This window comes from Carcharhinus amblyrhynchos, chromosome 29, assembly GCF_965287045.1.
Source record: "Carcharhinus amblyrhynchos chromosome 29, sCarAmb.v2.hapA, whole genome shotgun sequence".
Taxonomy (NCBI): domain Eukaryota; kingdom Metazoa; phylum Chordata; class Chondrichthyes; order Carcharhiniformes; family Carcharhinidae; genus Carcharhinus; species Carcharhinus amblyrhynchos.
The window spans coordinates 33,336,037-33,357,967 of NC_137352.1; the positions used below are offsets into that span (position 1 = coordinate 33,336,037).

Here is a 21,931-nt window from a genome sequence, read left to right on the forward strand (position 1 = left end):
AAAACATTGGCTCTACTCTCTCTCCACAAATGCTGTTAGACTGGCTGAGGTTTTCCAGCATTTTCTGTTTTTCAGATTCTAGCATCACAGTAATTTGCTTTTATCTAAGTATTTCTTAGTCATCCGTTGCTGTTGTTTTTGGCAAGTAGGACCCTTGCCCCTTAAAGTTATAAGCATCTTATCATAACAATTGTCTTTTGGACCACCTCACACTGATCTTCTGTCATTTTATCCATTAATAAATATACCTAACTTACTGTGGACAGTCCCTGTCCCACCGCATTTAGGTTAATTTTATCTAAGTCTGAGATTTTAGTGGTTGTTTCGAGATTCTACTTTTCAAACTTTATATTGAGCTTGAACGTATTAGGGTTGCTATTACACAAATGTTCACACAATTAATTAAATCTTGTTTATTACTCAACACTCAATCTAATATGCTATGCCATCGTGGACGGCATGGTGGCACAGTGGTTAGCATGCTGTCTCACTGTTCCAGGGACCCAGATTCAATTCCAGCCTTGGGTCACTGTCTGTGTGGAGTTTGCAGATTCTCCCCGTGTCTGCGTGTGTTTCCTCCGGGTGCTCTGGTTTCCTCCCACAGTTCAAAGATGTGCAGGTTACGTTGATTGGTCATGTTAAATTGTCCCTTAGTGTCCCAAGATGTGCAGGTAGGCCATGGGAAAATGCGTGGGTTTACAGGGATAGGGCCTGGGTAAAAAGTTTATTTATTATCAATTAGGCTTACATTCTGCAGTGAAGTTACTGTGAAAATCCCCCAGTTGCCGCACCTGTTCAGGTACTCTGAAGGAGAATTGAGCATGCCCAAGCTGGGAATTGAACCCAGGTCTCTGGCACTGTGAGACAGCAGTGCTAACCACTGTACCACCAGGCCGCCCTATCAAGATACTCTGCCGGAGAGCTGGTGCAGACTCAATGGGCCAATAGCTTCTTCTGCACTGAAGAGGATTCTATGATAATTCTAGGACATGTTGTTGGAGAAAGTTATCCTGCACACACTAAAGAAATCCTTTCTTGACATGCCAGTTTGCTGATCCCAATCTATATGGAAGTTTAAATTCCCCACTAAAATAACTCTGCTGTTGCTACGTTTGACTAATCTCTATTTACACAATCTACCAATTCACAACTAGTTGGGACATAATTTCTTCATTTCTGTAATCTTTTATCTGTTTGTTAATTTGCACGTTATTCAGGTAATAGAAGAGATTATAATCCTTTGCCTGAGTGCTGCTTTTAAATTTAGCTCCCAGTTTCTTGTATTTGGACCTCTTGCCTACTCTTCTGTATGTTGCTGGTCGCAACAAAGATCGTAATGATTGGATCTTTCCCCTACTCTCTCCAATATCCTTTCAAATCAGCCAGAATCAGACAGACAAGGAGAGGCATCAACTCAGGGAAAGATGCTCTTTGGTCTGCCCGGACTTTGCCGGTCTGCCGTCACAACCAGGTCTTGCAGACTGGAATATTCCAAGGTTCAGGACTATGTGCTAAAGGATACATAGAGGTTGGTGCAGCCGCTGCAGAGACACAATGGGAAAAGGTTGCTGTCTAAGGCTTTTCAGCCATAGTGCATCAAGGGGCTGGAAATTGTACAGAACTCCTTGGGCCGTATGATTCACTTTGAATGTATACAGTGATACATGTAATATACACAACTATATTGAAGCATCTCAGAGCGCAACATGATTTGTAGAAAATCTGAATATCACTGCACTGTTTATCATTTTGGAATGTTTTGTAATGCTCTTTTAAATATTTTATCAATAAAGTATATTTTTGCAAAGAAAAACATAACTCTAGACCCTGCTTATGAAGGCCACTAGCTAGCTGCCCCCTTAATTACTGAATCCCTACGTTACGTTTGCACAGTATCCAGCTTCCAGCTATGGTTATGTTCTAACTGCCCCTCTTTGACAGTCTTTATTCTTATCTTCATAGGCAGTAAGCACATTTTACGTGTTGGAAATGATTAGTTTCTGGGATCCTCACTTGGGTTCTCTTTACACTGCACGTTTTTGCTCACACCAACTCCATTCTGATCCTGCATCTCCACAAGGCCTGACGAGGCTGTAACAAACTATCTGGGTGCTTCTACTGTTCCTTTATCTGTCTGAGTGCCTCCAATTCTCATTCATTTCAATTACTCTGGAGCTGAAGAGGTGTGGATTGGAGACATCTAATGCAGATGTGTTCAGTTTGAAGTCTTATCATCCAAAAATTTCCACATACTACATTCCAGACACGTCACCACAAAACCCACAAGAGAGGGTGTGCACTGCCAGCGGGACCGGAGAATCCCACTTGCGTAAACAGCCAGAGGATTCCCCGCATAACCTCTTCTGCTACATCTCAGTCTAGATTATTTATACGCTTCAGTTAGTTTGTTACAAGCTTCTTGCTTTTTCTAACTAAATAACATTAAGTGTTAAAACAATCAACAAAATTTTAAATACTTACTGACTCACATGAACCACCACAAGTGTTGGAGGCAAAAGCAGCACCTTCACCTCTCCCTGCGCTAATTCCATACTCACCAAATTATCAACTTTGATCCTGTTTATGATGCACTCGGTTCAGTATGTCAGATACTGCTTACTCACACACATCTTTAAGGCCACATTTAACGTCAAATGCTGACTCCGCCTCTGCTCACAGCAGTTAGCACAAATGAAGGCAATCACCAATAGCTGTTCAACTGGTAACTGTGCACACCCACTGACAGAATGTTTCTGTTAACTATCCAGCAGTTTCTGTTACAGTTTTAAAAGTTCTACACTAACTGCAAACCTATATTTGAAATTTCTTCAACAACCAATTACCAGAGAACACCAAATTCCAGAACAGACTAGGCTCCTGACACACAAACAGGACAGACTAAACTCCGATACACAAACAGGACAGACTAAACTCCGACACACCAAGAGGACAGACTAGACTCCGACACACAAACAGGACAGACTAGACTCCGACACACAAACAGGACAGACTAGACTCCGACACACAAACAGGACAGACTAGACTCCGACACACAAACAGGACAGACTAGACTCCGACACACAAACAGGACAGACTAGACTCCGACACACAAACAGGACAGACTAGACTCCGACACACAAACAGGACAGACTAGACTCCGACACACAAACAGGACAGACTTGACTCCGACACACAAACAGGACTGACTAGACTCCGACACACAAACAGGACTGACTAGACTCCGACACACAAACAGGACTGACTAGACTCCGACACACGAACAGGACTGACTAGACTCCGACACACAAACAGGACAGACTAGACTGACACACAAATAGGACAGACTAGACTCCGACACACAAACAGGACAGACTAGACTGACACACAAACAGGACAGACTAGACTGACACACAAACAGGACAGACTAGACTGACACACAAACAGGACAGACTAGACTGACACACAAACAGGACAGACTAGACTGACACACAAACAGGACAGACGAGACTGACACACAAACAGGACAGACGAGACTGACACACAAACAGGATAGACTAGACTGACACACAAACAGGACAGACGAGACTGACACACAAACAGGACAGACGAGACTGACACACAAACAGGATAGACTAGACTGACACACAAACAGGACTAGACTCCGACACACAAACAGGGCAGACGAGACTGACACACAAACAGGACAGACTAGACTGACACACAAACAGGATAGACTAAACTCCAACACACCAAGAGGACAGACTGAACTCTGATACTTTTACTTACTGCTGAACAATCGGACAGTCACAACGACCGGCGATGAAGTAAAAACCCTATGGCTGTGGACCTCTTTTCACAGGGGGCCATTTGGCTTATCGAGTCTGCATCAATTCTCCGACAGAGCATCTTACCTAGGCCCCCACATTTTTTTGATTGATTTATTGTCACATGTATTAGTATACAGTGAAAAGTATTGTTTCTTGCGTGTTATACAGAGAAAGCATACCGTTCATAGAGAAGGAGAGAGTGCAGAATGTAGTGTTACAGTTATAGCTAGCGTGTAGAGAAAGATCAACTTAACACGAGGTAGGTCTATTCAAAAGTCTGACAGCAGCAGGGAAGAAGCTGTTCTTGAGTCGGTCAGTACGTCACCTTAGACTTTTGTATCTTTTTACCGACGGAAAAAGGTGGAAGCGAGAATGTCCAGGGTGCGTGCGGTCCTTAGTTATGTTGGCTGCTTTTCCGAGGCAGCGGGAAGTGCAGACAGAGTCAGTGGACGGAAAGCGTTTGCGCGATGGATTGGGCTTCATTCACGACTTTTTGTAGTTTCTTGCGGGTCTTGGGCAGAGCAGGAGTCATATCAAGTTGTGATATGACCAGAAAGGATGCTTTCTGTGGGGCATGTGTAAAAGTTGGTGAGAACCATAGCTGAAATGCCAAATTTCCATAGTCTTCTGAGAAAGTAGAGGCGCTTGTGGGCTTTCTTAACTATAGTGTCAGCATGGTGGTTTGGAGGGGGAAGAGACCAGGACAGGTTGCTGGTGATCTGAACATCTAAAAACTTGAAACTCCCCACCCTTTCTACTTTATCCCCGTTGACGTAGACAGGGGCATGTTCTCCACTACACTTTCTGAAATCAATGACTATCTCCTCTGTTTTGCTGACATTGAGGGAAAGATTATTGTTGCTGCACCAGTTTACCAGATTCTCTATCTCTTTCCTGTACTCTGTTTCGTCATTGTTTGAGATCGGACCCATAACGGTGGTGTCGTCAGCAAACTTGAAAATCGAGTTGGAGGAAAATTTGGCCACACAGTCATAGCAGTATAGTAGAGGGCTAAGAACACAGCCTTGTGGGGCACCGGTGTTTAGGATAATTGTTGAGGAGGTGCTGCTGCCTATCCTTACTGATTATAGTTTGTAGGTAAGGAAGTTTAGGATCCAGGCACAGAGGGAGGTGCCAAACCTCAGGCCACGGAGTTTGGAGATGAGTTTCGTCGGAATAATGGTGTTGAAAGTTGAGCTGTAGTCAATAAATAGGAGTCTGACATCGGTGTCTTTGTTATCTAGGTGTTCCAGGGTTGAGTGCAGGGCCAGGGAGATGGCTGTGGACCTGTTGCTGTGGTAGGTGAACTTTATGGATCCACGTATTTGCCTCGCTAATCTTCCTAACCCATACATCCATGGACCACAAGGGGCAATTTAACATGGCTAATCCACCCAATCGCACATCTTTGGACTGTGGGAGGAGACCAGAGCACCTAGAGAAAACCCATGCACACAGGAGCAACTCTACACAGACAATCACCCAAGACTGGAATTGAACCCAGGTCCCTGGTGATGTGAGGCCACAGTGCTAATCACTGTGCTGCCCTAACATCAATAATTTGATGTAATAAACCCTTCACTCTACAACGATACCTCTCATGTTCAGAATACATTGGTTTCACAGTCAATGTGGCAGGTAAGTGAGAACATTATCACCCATTAACAGTAAGCTGTGTAGAGAAGAACAGCCTGAGAACCAGCAGCTCTTTGAAACCCTGAGCTTGGCTGGAAGGTTCTCGTGCAGTGATTTGTGTTGGATGCTCTTGTTCAGCTGCAGTTTGATTCACAAATGAAAACACAGAAACACCAGAACTGAATCAGTTTGTCTCACGAAATACTACACTTAAATGACTGTATAGTTATGGCATTTTTGTACAAAATTACAATTAATATACCTAACATATTTTGCAGTTAACATCCCTGAGCAAGATGTCTATCATCAGCATATTTACACCTTGCCATGGAAATCATCTGTGAGCATTTGGAGATTCTGATGCCCACACTGATCAAAACTGGGTTGGATGCCATCTGTGCAGCAGCTGCAGTATAAAAGATTACCATACCTGGCTTTGGCATTGCACTAGTCACAGAATGAGGAACTTTATCATTAATGAGCTCCACACACTCGCTGGGAAAGAATCCAACCTGCAAATCAAACAAAGCTACAAATCAGACACTAAGTCCCAGTGTTGTTCAATTGGTTGATTCAATGATTTAACATTCAAATTAAAAATCAAAAACATTGTTTTCACCTCATCAGATCAAACTGAATACAAAAATTAAATCTAAAACTAAGATTTTGTTTATGCATAAAGCGCCTTGACGTCCATTTCCTATAAACGGAAGAATCTCGAACCAAGAAGTACAAGGAGAGATTATCAAACAGAAACTAATGTTTACAGAAAAGATTTTGTCCTTAAATATAGATTGCAGAGGTTCAAGAAGGCATCTCACCAGCCACCTTCTCAAAGGCAATTCGGGACGGGCAATAATTAAAGTTTATTTATTAGTGTCACAAGTAGGCTTACATTAACACTGCAATGAAGTTACTGTGAAAATCTCCAAGTTGCCACACTCCGGCACCTGTTCGGGTACACTGAGGGAGAATTTACCATGGCCAATGCATCTAACCAGCACGTCTTTCGACTGAGAGAGGAAACCAGAGCACCTGGACGAAACCCATGCAAACATGGGGAGAACGTACAGGCTCCGCACAGACAGTGACCTAAGCTGGGAATCGAACCCAGGTCCCTGGTGCTGTGAGGCAGCAATGCTAACCATTGTGCCGCCCCTATAACTGTTGGCTTAGCCAGCGATGGCCACATCCTTTGAATTAATAGAATAAAACGTCTCGTATCTATGGAGGTTTAAGCATTTCAGAATGATTTCCTGAGCATTGCTCTTAAAAATAAAGAGACAGTCCCTGAGGAACAGTCAGTTGGATTGGCTAATAGGTCGGTTGGTCCTGTAGCCACTCCCCAACTCACCCAGCATACTGATTCCTCAACCACCCCATTCGAAGAAACCAGCAACAGAAAGGCTCCACAAAGAAACAAACTTCTCATTAATTAGGACAATATAATGTACATTTTCATAGTTCACTCCTGACCCAGATCTGGTCACTCATAACTTAATCCTATCCAAGATGGGTTCTATCCGGATCCTATCCGACATTTGCAGCTCATTCCTGTTCATCATATTTTGCTTAAATTGTTACACATTGCTCTATTACATTGCAGTTACATGGGTCATTTCCCAATGTTTATCAGGGCCTTTATATCACAGTTACACACCTCACTGTTTCTCCTCTGGTGAGTTACTTTGTGAAGAGAGGCCAATTTAAGCACTGTAGGGACCCACAAAGAGCAGTGAGATAGATGGTCACTTAAATTGTATTTGGTAATGTTGGTCAATGGAGGAATGTTGGCCATTCGAGAGAACATTTTGTTCTCCTGTGAATGGTGCCAATTACTCGCTTAGAACTACTGAAACAGCCTGTAGAGTTTCACTTCACATCACAATAAGAGGCCGCAGCTCCTTCAGTGTTACATTGACCTATAAGCTTCAATTGTGTGTTCAAGTCCTTGAGTGGGGCTTGCACTCTCAACCTTCTGATGCAGAGGTGAGAGAGCTAAAATGGAGCCACGGCTGACACTCCCTTAGCTCAGCCACACAAATCTTCACAATGTGATGACAAGTTGATGAACTGTAAAAGGAAAGAGAGTCAAGCTTTTATAAATGGGGGAAATTATGGTAAAATCGAAGAGGAAATGCTAAACCTGTAAAAATGATTGATTCAGCTGCAGAAGAATATATGGTCAAGTGTTGGTAACTTTATACAAGAACAAATACTACAAAACCATAAAGAAGATGCAGGACAGATTCGTAGCAATGGTTGCAAGGATGAAAAGATAGAATCATAGAATCCTACAGTGCAAAAGGAGGCCATTTTGGCCCATCAAGTCTGCAACAACCACATACCCTATCCCCATAACCCCATGCATTTACCCTAGCTAGTCCCCCTGACACTAAGGGACAATTTAGCATGGCCAATCCACCTACCCGCACATCTTTGGAGTGTGGGAGGTAACAGGAGCACCCAGAGGAAACCCATGCAGACACAGGGAGAATGTGCAAACTCCACAGACAATGACCCAAGCAGGGAATCGAACCCGGATCCCTGGCGCTGTGAGGTGGCAGTGCTAACCACTGTGCTACCAGGCTGCTGATTCAGTTGAAGAAAGTCTAGAAAAACAGGGATATTTTCCACTTGAGCAGAGAACTATTCATAACAACAACGGGCTTGGATAAGGCAATCTAAGGGAACCTTCTCTACCACTCAGTGAGTCAATAATTAAAGGACATAAATTGAAGACCACAACCAAAAGACTAAAGCGAGATTAGGAGAGATGTTCAAACAAGGGTTTATGAGGACAGAATGGTAGAAGCATAATTGATAATAGCTTTTGAAAGCTAACTAGCTTTTAAAAGCTATTTGACAAAAGAAAAATTTAACACGCCATCAGGGAAGGTCAGCAGGGTAAAATGTTGTGGATAGCTTCCCCTAGGAGTTAACATAGATGTAATGCTGAATACCCTTTCATGCTATAAAACAATGATATACAACATGCAAAAAAAGGACAGGAAGACTAAAAGGAATGCAGTAACTATTCTGCTCATGAGGAAGATTTTATGTTGTAATTCTGGGTGATAAAATTGTCAGAATTTCTCACTTGTACAATAAATGCTGTTTCCACAACAGCTGTGAAAGTCACAAATGCATTCCAATTTTAAAAAACAAATCCCAAAATATATCCCCACAGGAATATGAAGTACAGCTTTCCTCAGATTTAAGTTCTTCCAGCAAGCCTACTGCTGCTCAAAGAGCAGTTTTGAATAGTAATGGCAATAACAAAAGTGAAAAAGTACAAATGAGCACATAGTATTGAGAAATATGAGTGAGTGTTAAGTGTATGGAAGGTTGAGTAAAGCTATGAACATATTGGTACACAAGTTGCGTTCATTTCCAGCAATAATCCAGCTCTAAAATCCTACAATGCAGAAGGCCATTCAGTCCATCGAATCTGCATCGACCACAATCTCACCACGGCCCTATTCCCATAACTCCACATACTTACCCTGCTAATCGCCCTGACACTAAGGGGCAATTTACCATGGCCAATCAACCTATCCCGCACATCTTTGGACTGTGGGAGGAAACCGGAGCACCTGGAGGAAACCCATGCAGACACAGGGAGAATGTGCAGAATTTGCACAGACAGTGACCCAAGCTGGAAATTGAACCTGACGCTGTGAGACTGCAGTGCTAACCACTGTGCCACTGTGTGGCTGATTCAGCTGAAGAAAGCCGGGAAAAAAGGGGATAGTTTCCGCTAGAGCAGAGGACTATTCAAAACAACAAGGGGTTTGGATAAGGCAATCTAAGGGAACCGTCTCTGCTAGTGAGTCAATAATTAAATAAAGTCATGTGTCATTTTCAACTAAACACTGCAGTTAAGGAATGATTTATTCAAATTCTCTAAGATAAATTTGCAAAGGGGGAGAGCCCACATCTCAGAATAACAATGAGTTCAATTCCGGCTCCCAACACCTCCATACCATCGTATCCCTGCATGGGTCTTTCCTTACCTGAAAGCCATGTTTTCCTCTCCACCATGTAGTATCTTCTTTGGGTGGCATGTCAATAACAGACACTATATCTCCAACCTAGAGAAATAGAGCCAAACGACACTTCAGCCAGTCTTCTCACTGCTTCCCTTAGCAAGTGAATACATAAGCCACCCAAAACAAGAGTCTCGTCACTCCAATATTAAATGTGCAATGGATGCAGTCAAATAAAGCCAAGAAAATTCAAACACTTCAGTGCAACTGCAACAAATCCAACACTTAGCACTTGGTACAAAACCCCTGCCACTGTGGCTATACACAGCATAAGAAAGTGATCAGTTTCAAGTTATACTACATGTGCAGGAAAATCGCAAGGGAATCTAAGAGTACCTGCACCAGTGCAACTAATACTGTTTCTGTTCTTTGCAAACCAGTTTGAGATAGGCATGGAGTCTCTTAGGTGACCGGCACTTTTACGATGTTGCTGTGTGGACGGCCAGTCTCAGTATTTCTGCTACCAAAACTGGGTGAATAAAAGGAAGCAAATTCCACACTTTGAACATCATCCAGAAACTGATCTTCTACAGATCCTCAAATGGTTATCAGAGGCTTAGAGGATGAATGCTCCACCCAGCTTTAAACGGGTACAGCAGGGAACTGACACTGGGTTGTTAATTGGAAAATTCAGATTTAGCACTGCAGTTTTGAGAGCTCTTGTTTTAACACTGCTCTGCTATATCATTGATATAAAACAAATTTATAGCCTGGTGTTCAATTGAGTTATGCACGTCAGTAATAAACTTAAACCATGTTAAGTACTTCTAACATTTTGAAGAAAGCTCCAGCTAACGTAAGTGGAATATTTTTCAATATGTGAAAGGCTAGTAGCTGATGCACTCTCACCTACGAGCGACTGCTGACTCCCTACCAACCAGACAGCAGATAGATCTCAAAAATTCTGCACAAGATAAATACAACTTGGTTTGATTGCTGGCACTGCAAGAAGCTCAGGCACAGGAGCTGTGCACCACAACGGACTTATTCTTAATTCCCCAGTTACTGAGCAGCCCAAATCTTACAACTATCACTGAACATTTGAGAAAACTGGGACTTCTCATGTTAGACCTGCTAATGTGATTGGACATTTCACATTCTAAGTAACTAATAAATTGGATTTTGACTCCTGGGGTCTGGTTTTTACCGTTAATACTCAGTAGACTGGGCTATACTGGTTATCAAGTCCCAGGTACAATACACAGTGTGTGCTGAGTCCATTAACCCAAATGGAGCAGGAGGTGGTCATTGCAATAAGGGGGCAATTCACACACCTGCCCATTATTCCAGTGATATCTGCTCAAATTTACAGACAACAAATGTGGACAGGATCAGGATTAAGCTTTGATTTCTCCATGGTGACCAGCACTGTCAGAATCTCACATACAAAAGACTGACCAGTAGGAAATGATTAATTGACATCAGCATTTTCAGGAGAGATGGAGGAGTAACTGGATGAAGTTAAAATAGAAGCGAATGATCACTATTTCTCCGCTTTGTCAGACTTACTTTGACTTGTAATTAAAAGGCGACTTACCTCGAAAGACAGCTCATCAGCAGCCTGAGCAATGTATCTCTTGATTACGTGTGCAGCAGCAATGGCAGGAACATTGATCGAGGATTCTTCGTGCACCAATAGATGGTTCCCTTTGTTATCTATCTGTAAGGAGATTCAGCAAAGTCAGATATGAAGAGCACACAACTGTAAACTATTGAAATGGGAGAACACTTTACTGATTAAGGTACCAAACAAATGTCAGAATCTTTCCATCAGAATCACATCTATTCATCAGTTATGAAGAGGAGTCTTCTACAGCATTCAACTAAGCCACTCGGTGACATGGGCTGTGTTAACTGAAATTTCAACCCGCACAGTAGCAGAAATGCTCAACTAAACTTCAGAGCCTAAGTCCAAGTGGTGATTTGAAATAAGATAAGTAAGTCACGATGACTCCCGATAACTGTCTAGTGACTCCTGGTGCGATTTGGTTCCAGTGAGAAAAAGATTAGGTTTGACTGTGATAGTTCCTCCTTAGCATTGTGATGTTAATATACCTTTGAGATGTTTACTTCTAAATCATGTTTTCTGCAGTTGTAAGCAGGCCTTTTTGGCTTTAGTTGTTTTCTCATTATGGCACTGGTTTATCTAGAGGAGTCTTTTTATTGTTGCTTAAATGGGGGTTTGTTTATTTTTACTGGGATGTTTATGACTCTGTATTGTTAGGAGAAAACCTGATTGGCAGGTCAGGTGACAGGAGCTCTTATTTTCAGTTTGGAGCTGCAGGTTTTAGTTTTAGAAGGGACAGCAAGCTGAAAAGAAACATCTCTCTCTCTCTCCCTGGTTTTGGAAATCCTGCGGGTTAACTGAAAGCCTTCCTAGAGTAGAAAATCTGTTATTGGTGGCTTGACTAGAGTCTGTCTGGGGTTCTAACTTCAAACTGTCCTGGGTATATCAGGAGAGCTGCTGGAACTTACAGGACTGAGAGTTTTCATTCTCCAGGGCTCAGTTCTAGTATCATGTTAGTGTTTGCTGTGTTGAACCTGTTTAAAGGGTTTTGCCTATGACAAAGGTTTTGTTTGATTAAAACATTTCAGATATATTTGTTAAGGGTTATACATTATCTTGGTTGTTTTGTTTTTGTTTATAATCTGATGAAAGCTATTGCTAATTTTCTTTCCATACATGTTAACTATATTCTTAACTAAACTTTGTTTGATAAAAGCTCTCTAGTGGGTCATTCGAATCATACCTGAGGTGAAACATATCACACTTACTCCAGCTAAATTCAAGGTGCAAAACTTAAGATCCAAGCGAGCTCCATAGAACACTTTAGACTTTCTGACTTAAGAACATAAGAACATAAGAAATAGGAGCAGGAGTAGGCCATCTAGCCCTTCGAGCCTGCCCCGCCATTCAATAAGATCATGGCTGATCTGTTGTGGCTCAGTTCCACTTTCCCGCCCTCTCCCCATAACCCTTAATCCCCTCTCTTATCAAGAACCCATCAACCCGCTTCTTAAAAATATTTAGCGAGGCAGCCTCCACCACTTCAACGGGCAGAGAATTCCAGAGATTCACCACCCTTTGAGTGAAGAAGTTCCTCCTCAACTCCGTTCTAAACCGCCTCCCCTTTATCTTGAGGCTGTGCCCCCTAGTCCTACTGTCTTTTTTGAGCGGGAAGAGTCTCTCCACCTCTATCCTATCCATCCCATTCATCATCTTATACGTCTCAATGAGATCTCCCCTCATTCTTCTAAACTCTAACGAGTACAAGCCTAGTTTATTCAGCCTCTCCTCATAGCTCAATCCCCTCAACTCCGGTATCAGCCTAGTAAACCTCCTCTGCACTCCCTCCAGGGCCAAAATATCCTTGCGCAGGTGCGGCGCCCAAAACTGCACACAGTACTCCAGCTGCGGCCTCACCAATGCCCTATACAGCTGCAGCAAGACCTCCCTACTTTTATATTCAATCCCCCTCGCTATGAAGGCCAGCATCCCATTTGCCTTCCTGACCACCTGCTGCACCTGCAAGCTGGGTTTTTGCGACTCATGCACCATAACATAACCATAACCATAACTTGAACCATAACAGTATCAAGGCTCACATATAAAAGGAGTTATTGCGGAGTGAGAGTCAACACCTTTAGCACAAAAATAGGCATCTTTCCCTAGATTCTACTTCACTTCTTGCTGTGCTTTAAGCTCATCTTGTCCATGAGAACCAACTCCTGTAACAACCAAACTGGGGATAATCCAACTTCCAAATTTCAACATATCCTGGAATGGATGGTCTGTTCATTTGGAAACAGTCATGGAGTATGCCAGCATGGGTGAACTGGGTGACAGCAGTGTACACTTGAAAACTAACAGTGCTCTTTTGCTGATGCTACCAAGGGACAACCTGCAAAATAGTGGCCAAGGATAGAGATAATGGTACAGTGGCAGGAAAAGATTGATTGCAAGTGATTCTCTGGCTATCATTAGTTAGATAAGAATGGAAGCAGATGAGAGCAGTACCATAGAGTTGGATAAGTGTGTGGTCAAGTGTATTAAAGATTATAGTCAGGTCAGAAAGGAGGAGAGCGACAGGTTACCTTTGTTAGTTTTAGTGGATGTCATTTCCTCCTCAGCTTTCCAGTTTCCTGTCTTCACCAGCTCGTCCCTTATATCTACGCAGTTTGCTTTGTTCAGATCTTAGGAATTACGTTTTGGGCTTAACTAAATCACTCATGGTGCCCAGTTTTGAGTTGCTGGATCTGTTCTGAATCAATCGCATGGTGGTAGCTTTACATGACACAATGGAGGAAATCCTCAGTGTGAAAAGACAGCTTCATCTCTATGAGGACTAGGCGATGATCACTCCCAACATATTGTCATGGACAGATGCATTTGTGTCAACCAAGTTGGTGAGAAGGTTAATTTGCTTTCCCTTTATATTGAGTCCTCACTACCTGCCACAGATCCAATCCAGCAGCTATTTTTAAAAACAGTATTATGCCCTTCAAGATTCAGCCAGCTCAATCACTGAATCAGTGACTGTCTTGGTGACAGGCATTGAAGTCTCCCACCCAGAGTAAATTATATGGCCTTGCCACTCTACATGCTTCTTCCAGATGGTATCCAACATAGAGGTGCACTGATTCATCAGCTGAGGAAGGGTGGTAGTGGCAACCAGCAGGAGGTTTCCTTGTCCATGTTTAACCTGATGCCCTGAGATCTTCTAGGATCTGGAGTTAATGTTAACTGCTTCCAGACTATATACCATTGCTGGTATATCTATCCTGCCTGAGGGCATAGCCAGGAATGGTGATGAAGGCGTCTGGAAAATTGGTGAAAGGTGAGTGTCAGGCTGTCACTTGATCAGTCGCTGGAACAGTTCTCTCAATTTTGGCACAACTACCCAGACAGGGCTGGGTTGACAGGGCCGGACATGCCTTTATTGTATCTGATGCTTAGACTGATGTTGGTGGTTTGTGTGTTGGTATTTTTATCTTTTGTAGTAATTCGATACAACTCAGTACACTGCTAGATCATTTCAGAATCATGTCACCACCCCCCCCCAAGTCTTCTCTGTTCCAAGGAAACTAAACCCAATCTATCCAATCTTTCTTAATAGCTAGACTTTTCTAATCCTGGCAATATTCTTGTAAACCTCCTCTGCACTCTCTCCAGAGCAATTACATCTTTCCTGTAATATGGCGACCAAAACTTCACAGAATATTCCAGTTGTGGCCTCACCAGTATTTTATACAATTCCAACAATACATCCTTACTTTTATATTCTAAACCTCTGCCAATGAAGGAGAACATTCCATGTGCCTTCTTCACAACCTTGTCTATTTGAACACTGCTGCGTTTAGGGACCTATGTCTTTTTATGCCAAGATCTCTCACTTCATCTAGTATATTCCCATTTATTGTGTATTCCCTCCAACTGTTTGACCTCCCTAAATGCATTGTCTCAAACTTCTCTATGTTAAAATCCATCAGCCTATTTACCACCAACTCCACCAGCCCATCGATATAATTTTGTAGATTATAGCTGTCCGCTACACTATCCACCACCAAGCCAAGTGTTGTCTGCAAATTTTCCGTTCGTGCCCCCCCACGTTCAGGTCCAATTGTTAATATATAACGCAAACAGCAAAAGTCCCAACACTGAACGCTATGTAACACCACTTGAAACAACATTCCATTCACAAAGGCATCCATCAACCATTACCTTTTGCTTCGTGTTATTAAGCTAACTTTTGATGTAGCTTTCCACATTACCCTGCATCCCATGGGCTTTTACATTTTGACCAATCTGTATATCAGCCATGATCTTATTGAATGGCAGGGCAGGCTCAAAGGGCTAGATGGCCTACTCCTGCTCCTATTTTTTATGTTCTTATGATGTTGACTCTCACTTCTCAACCATCGTTTCACATGCGAGAGTTTATACTGAGGAGGAGATATCACAGTCAAACCTAATCTTTTCTTTGCTGGCACTAATCATACCAAAAGCCGTTTGACAGTCACATATAGGCCAAGCTGGGTATAGATGGCAGATCATAGAATCCCTATAGTTCAGAAGGAGGACATTTGGCCCATCGGGTCAGCACTGACCACAATCCCATCTATTCCCATAACTCCACATATTTACCCTGCTAATCTCCCAGACACTAGGCTTAATTTAGCATGGCCAATTAACAACCCACACATCTTTGGACTGTGGGAGGAAACCAACACAGACATGGGGAGAACATGCAAACTCCACACAGACAGTGACCTGAGGCTGGAATTGAACCCAAGCCCCTGGTACTGTGAGGCAGCAGTATTAAACACTGTGCCACCGTGTCTAAAGAATATGCAACCGTTCCACGTACACCAGGAACATCTAATGCCGCTGAAACCGGGAATGTTTGGGGCCTCCTACACCTTCAGTGTGCTTTCACAGAACTAGTTTCTGATTCTGTTTGACTGCAAAAATGTGCGGGTTAGGTGGATTGGCCATGATAAATTGCCCTTTAGTGTCAGGGGACTGGTTAGGGTAAACGCATGGGATTATGGGGGATAGGGCCTGGGTGGGATCGTGGTCTGTGCAGACTTGATGGGCCGAAAGGCCTCCTACTGCACTGTAGGATTCTATGATTCTATAATTACTTTTTTATGATTCAGCCATGTATAAATAGATTGACCATCGAATGGTCACCAGGCTTATCCTGAATAAGAAACTCTCACCCTAAGCTCTCGAGAAAGGTACCAGAGTTTGTATTCTGGCAACAGCTGTTACCTGATCAGTACTATTCTATTTTTAAGAGCAAACACATGGACAGTACTGAATAATCAGTCCCTGCTCTGCTGGAACTTGCAGTTTGGGTCAAGGCCATATATATTCATTGCCATTATTTTTCTGGGCAGCACATAGTGCTCTAAATATCAGAGAACACATTAACAAAATATTTGCTACTGACATACCCGAAGCCAAAAACAGATAGTGAAGCTTCCTGAATTAATAATCCAGACACAATTATTTACAGGAGCTTGACAGCCAAATAGCTCCTAGAAAACTAGAACAAGAGGGCATAATCTTAAAGTCATTTGGGGTGACGTTACAAAGCATTTCTTCGCAAAAAAGATAGCGGAAATCTGGAACTCTTTCCCTTAAAAAGCTGCTCAAGCTGGAGATTAGTTGAAAATTTCAGAACTGAGATTTCTAGGTTGTTGGGTGAGGATATTAAGGATTGTGGAATCAAAGCAAATAAATAGAGTTAAGATACTGATCAGCCTTGATCCAACTGAACAGCAGAACAGGTTCAAGGGCTGGCGGCAGTGCTTCCTCCTTAACACAGAGAAGGCTAAGGGGAGACTTAACCGAGATGTTCAAATTTCTGAAACATTTTGATAAAATTACTAAGGAGAAACTATTTCCAGTAATCAGTGGTCACAGATTTGAGGTAATTTGGGAAAAAAAGGTACCAGAAGCAAGATGAGGAGAAGCTTTCTTTTCAGACAGAGTCACGGTGTTCTGGAATGCACTGGATGAAAAGTTGGTGAAAGCAGATTCACTGCTAAATCTTAAAAGAGAGTAGACAAACACACTTGAAAAGGAGATTTCCGTATGGTTATGGGAAAAGTTGAGTGGGACTTTTTGGAGACCAGTTTTGAAGTGATAACACAGACTTAAGCTATATCATTATATAGTTCAATTGGTATTAAGGTTTGCAGAACAAAGATTGGTAAATGGGGTTACGATATAAAACACCCATGATCTAACTGAATGATGAACAGACTTGAGGGACATAATAACAACACAGTAAATTGTAATGACATCTATTTAGTGCTGCACTTTGTAATCCCTGTTGTATGGCGTCATATCAAAGAGTGCAGAAGAAGCAGAGTACATACCTCCATCCATGTGAGAGCAGGCCCACAGTTGATCTTGTTATCTGCTATGAGAGTGAGTCGGGCCAGATAAGCCATCAGCATCTGGGTAACGGCCTGTAAAAGAAAAACAATGACAGGGGATTAAAAACAGACACCCTTGAAACTAGAACAGAATGGCGAACTGTTCCCAAACACAAGAAAAACAGAGATGGTTAATTCCATCTTATTGTTCCAACTAGCTGAGAGAGTAATGGTTAACCCCAGAAAAGCAAAACTTAGCAACTAGAAAGAATAAAATGGTCTTTCCCCTCTCTTAAACATTGGACTTGGTAAAAGGAAGCTTTCTGAAAGCTTTACTGGCTGGTTCACCAACACTGGAATGGACTTGCACATTCACTGAAGGTTGTGCTAATGTTAGGACAGTGCCATCAGAAAAACTGGGGAAAGGGAGACTTAAAGGGAGAAGAGGAGTTTAGATAGGAGCTGGAACAAGAACTGAAGCTAGGAATTACAGATTGGAACAAGAAAGAAATTATGAGCACAGATCAAAGCGAGGGCATTATTTGCACTCACAGATGCAAGCTAAGGCAGCATTATAGGTGCAGATCAAAGATAGAGTTGAAACTACAGGAATAGATAGAGGAGTGGTTCCCAACTATTGTCCTGGAGCACACTGGTGAATTGTGAAGACCCCCCGAAGCGTGTCGCAAAAAAAAATTAAAAATGATTCAATATTCACGCAGTTAAACTACAACTAACCTTCATTTTCAGTTCTGTGGTTGGTGTCTCCAAGGCCCAATGAATTTGGGCCTCCCATGCCTGCACATCTGCAGCAGAGCCACAAACACGCGGTTTAGATTTTTTATGTTGTTGAGGCCCATGTGCATGGCCAATGGAACTTGGAGTTGAAGACAAAGACTAACATGCATATCAGATTAGGGGGAAGGATGGCAACAGGGGAATGGCGGGGTGGGGCGCATCGACAGAGAGGGTCGTGGAAGGCCAGTTGGGGGGGGGGGGTGATGTCTGTGGTTGAGAGAGGCCAGGGGGAAGTGGGGTCAAGAGAGGCTGGGGAGGGAAGGGTTGGGGCAGGCCAAGGCAGGAGGGGTTGAGAGAGGCCAAGGGACAGTGGGGGGTAGTGTTTGGGGTCGAGAGGGCTTCGCATTAGAACGCGATCAGTGATTTTGACTTAGAAAGGAAAAAAGAACTAGAGGGCACAGCCTCAAAATAAGGGGGAGTCAATTTAGAACAGAGTTAAGGAGGAACTTCTTCTCCCAGAGGGTAGTAAATCTTTGGAATTCTCTGTCCATTGAAGCAGTGGAGGCTACCTCGTTAAATGTGTTTAAGTCACAGGTAGATAGATTTCTGATCAATAAGGGAATTAAGGGTTATGGGGAGCAGGCGGGTAAGTGGAATTGAACCACTATCAGATCAGCCATGATCTTATTGAATGGCGGGACAGGCCTGAGGGGCTAGATGGCCTACTCCTGCTCCTATTTCTCATGTTCCTAAGACATGTGAATGGAGTTATTTGGGGGACCCATTTGCAAAACAAAACTAAGTATTTCTCTATCATCTTGCTTCAGCAAAGCTCGGTGTGCACACGCCTGCAGAGTAACACACTAAAAATGGGTTCTCAGCGAACTGAGGAGAACTACAGTAACCTACAGTCTCTGTCACTGGTGGGGCAGATGGTTGTTGGAGGAGTAGGGGAATGGAGTGCCCGGGCTGGCAGGTGCTCCTTTTACTGTCGATGTTTGGCTTCAGTTTACTGTCAATGATGAACCCCAGGTGAGCTCTATCCAGGATGCATTTTCTCCACTTCGGGCAGTCTGTGGCCAGTGATTTGGTGGGGATGTTGCAGCTTTTCCAAGGAGGCCAAAGATGTGCAGGTTAGGTGGATTGGCCATGGGTAATTGCCCCTTCATATCCCAAAATGAACAGGTTAGGTAGATTAGCCATGGTAAGTTGTGTGGGGTTGCAGGGAGAGGGCGGGGGAGAGAGTCTGGTTCAGATACTCTGTTAGAATCAGTGCACACACGATGGGTCAAATGGCCTCATCTGCAACGTAAGGATTCTATTATTCTACGAAACATTCCGGGTGTCTGAGAAGCGATTCCCCTGCTCTCTTGGAGCTTACTTGCCCTGTCAAAGCTCAGAGTAGAATGCTTGTTTCCAGAATCTCATATCAGGACGTACACATCTTTGGACACTAAGGGAGAAGTTAGCATGGCCAATCCATCTAATCTGCACATCTTTGGACTGTATGAGGAAACCAGAACACCTGGAGGAAACACACACAGACATGGGGAGAATATGCAAACACCACACAGACAATGATCTGGGGCTGGAATTGAATCCCTGGTGCTGTGAGGCAGCAGTGCTAACCAGTGTGCCACTATGCTGCCCCATGTATCAATGCTGGCAAGAACACTGACATTGGTACACCTATCCTGCCAATGGATTTACAGGGTCTCCAAGTCATATCACAGTGTGGGTATCACTACTGCTGTGTCGACCATGGGCTGGATACTGGGACGGAGATTGTGGTTTTCAAACACATTTTTCCTCAAGCTGGCACATAAAGTTGGCATTGAACCATTGTCAATGTCTGCCCTTGCTGACAGTGCACCAGTTTCCATACCTATTTTGTTCAAGGCCCTATTGTGATTTTTGGCAGGGGGTTGTGGCCGTTCTGTGTGGCAATGGAATGATGGTAGAGGATCATCACGGGTGTTTAGTATAAGGCTCACGCACTGTCCAGCTCAGTGGAGGTGTTGACAGTGTTTTGGAGCTCGGCCTCCAAGCGAGCGCAGACGCAAGCATTGTCGGCTTACTGTAGCTCAATGACAGAGAATAGGACGCTCTTGGACCTGGCATGCTGGCAGTGGAGGCTGAACAGATTTTCGTTTGTTTAGTAGTTTAGCTCCATTCCATTGGGGAGTTTGCTGAGGGCGAGATGGAGCACTGCAGCAAGGAAGATTGGAAGTGCGTGGTGCGGTGGCACAGCCTTGCTAGACCCCGGTTCTAACATCATGAATTGGGTCTATGGCGGATCTACTGGTCAAGATGACAGCTTGTGCTTCATCATGGAGCAGGCAGAGAACAGTGACAAACTTTCAGGAAAAGCTAAAATGGAGGAGGACGAACCATAAACCCTCATGGTTGACAGAGTTAAAGATCTTTTGAAGAAGAAAAGTCATACAGAAGGGTTGGTACTGCTCCTGCATGTCTTTTGCAGTTGCTGCATCATGAAGATCATGTCCATTGTGCCCCTTAGTCTGCAGAATCCACACTGTGACTCTGGGAGAAGGCATTGCGATAACCTTCCCTATGGTCGATAGAAGGGAAATTCCTCTTTAGTTTCAGCAGTCAGACTTGGCACCTTCTTTGAAGATGGTCACGTTTACGGCATCTCAGATTTTTTGGCATGTTCTGCTCCTTCCAGGTAAGGGAAATGAGGTTGTGCCAGTACTGTTTCTCTGCCATGTTTTACTGCTTTAGCAGGGATTCCCCCTGTTCCAGATGCCTTGTTCTTCTTTAGCTGATGGATGGTCCTTTCTACTCCATGCTAGGTGGTGTGAAGTGGGACCAGGTTGCATGCTGTGGATGAAGTCGAGGACACTCGTATTGAAGACAGAGTCTCTGTTAAGGACTGCTCCTTCCAGCAGGTACTGACTGCCTCTGTTCCAGGTGAACATCTCTCCATTCCTAGACAGCTGTGGGGTGGCATCATCAGTGCTTAGACCGTAAGTGCAGGAAAGCGAAGAAGATTTTCATCGACTTCAGGAAGCATAGTGCCCCAGTCTACATTTACGAGGACAAAGTAGAAATAATCGAGTGCTTCAAGTTTTTAGAATCACCAACAACCAATCCTGGTTCCCCCATTCCGACACTATAGTTAAGAAAGCCCACCAATGCCTCTACTTTGAGGAGACTAAGGAAATTTGGCATGTCAACTACAACTCTCACCAACTTTTACAGATGCATCATAGAAAGTACTCTTTCTGGTTGTTATCACAGCTTGGTATGGCTCCTGCTCTGCCCAAGACCGCAGGAAAATACAAAAGGTCATGAATGTAGCCCAATCAATCATGCAAACCAGCCACACATCCACTGATTCTGTCCACACTTCCCGCTACCTCGGCACAGCAGCCAGCATAATTAAGGACCTCATGCATCCTCAACATTCTTTCTTCCACCTTCTTCTGTCAGGAAAAAGATACAAAAGTCTGAGATCACATACTAACAGACTCAAAAACAGCTTCTTCCCTGCTGCTGTCAGACTTCTGAATGGACCTATCTCACATTAAGCTGATCTTTCTCTACACCCTAGCTACGACTGTAACACTACATTCTGCACCCTCTCCTTTGCTTCTCTATGAACAGTATGCTTTGTCTGTTTAGCACACAAGAAACACTACTTTCCACTGTATGTTAATACATATGGCAATAATTAATCAAATCAAAAGTAGTCTTGACCACACTAAAGAAATCTCACACATCATGGTCATTGGCTAACTGCTGGATCTCTTGCAATTTTTCTGCCCA

The 21,931-nt window shown here is 43.3% G+C and overlaps 1 protein-coding gene across 5 annotated transcripts in view; it reads right to left on the reverse strand.

Moving 5' to 3' along the window:
- The window catches only part of arhgap32b (Rho GTPase activating protein 32b), a 529,550-nt gene that overhangs the window by 135,219 nt on the left and 372,400 nt on the right, over positions 1-21,931 (reverse strand). For all 5 annotated transcript variants that reach the window (XM_080214854.1, XM_080214856.1, XM_080214855.1 and 2 more), the window contains 4 exons: positions 17,402-17,494; positions 11,049-11,171; positions 9,479-9,556; positions 5,893-5,974 (listed from right to left, as the gene is read on the reverse strand). In XM_080214854.1, coding sequence (XP_080070980.1) covers positions 5,893-5,974; positions 9,479-9,556; positions 11,049-11,171; positions 17,402-17,494 — 376 coding nt within the window. The remainder of the gene's footprint in view (positions 1-5,892; positions 5,975-9,478; positions 9,557-11,048; positions 11,172-17,401; positions 17,495-21,931) is intronic.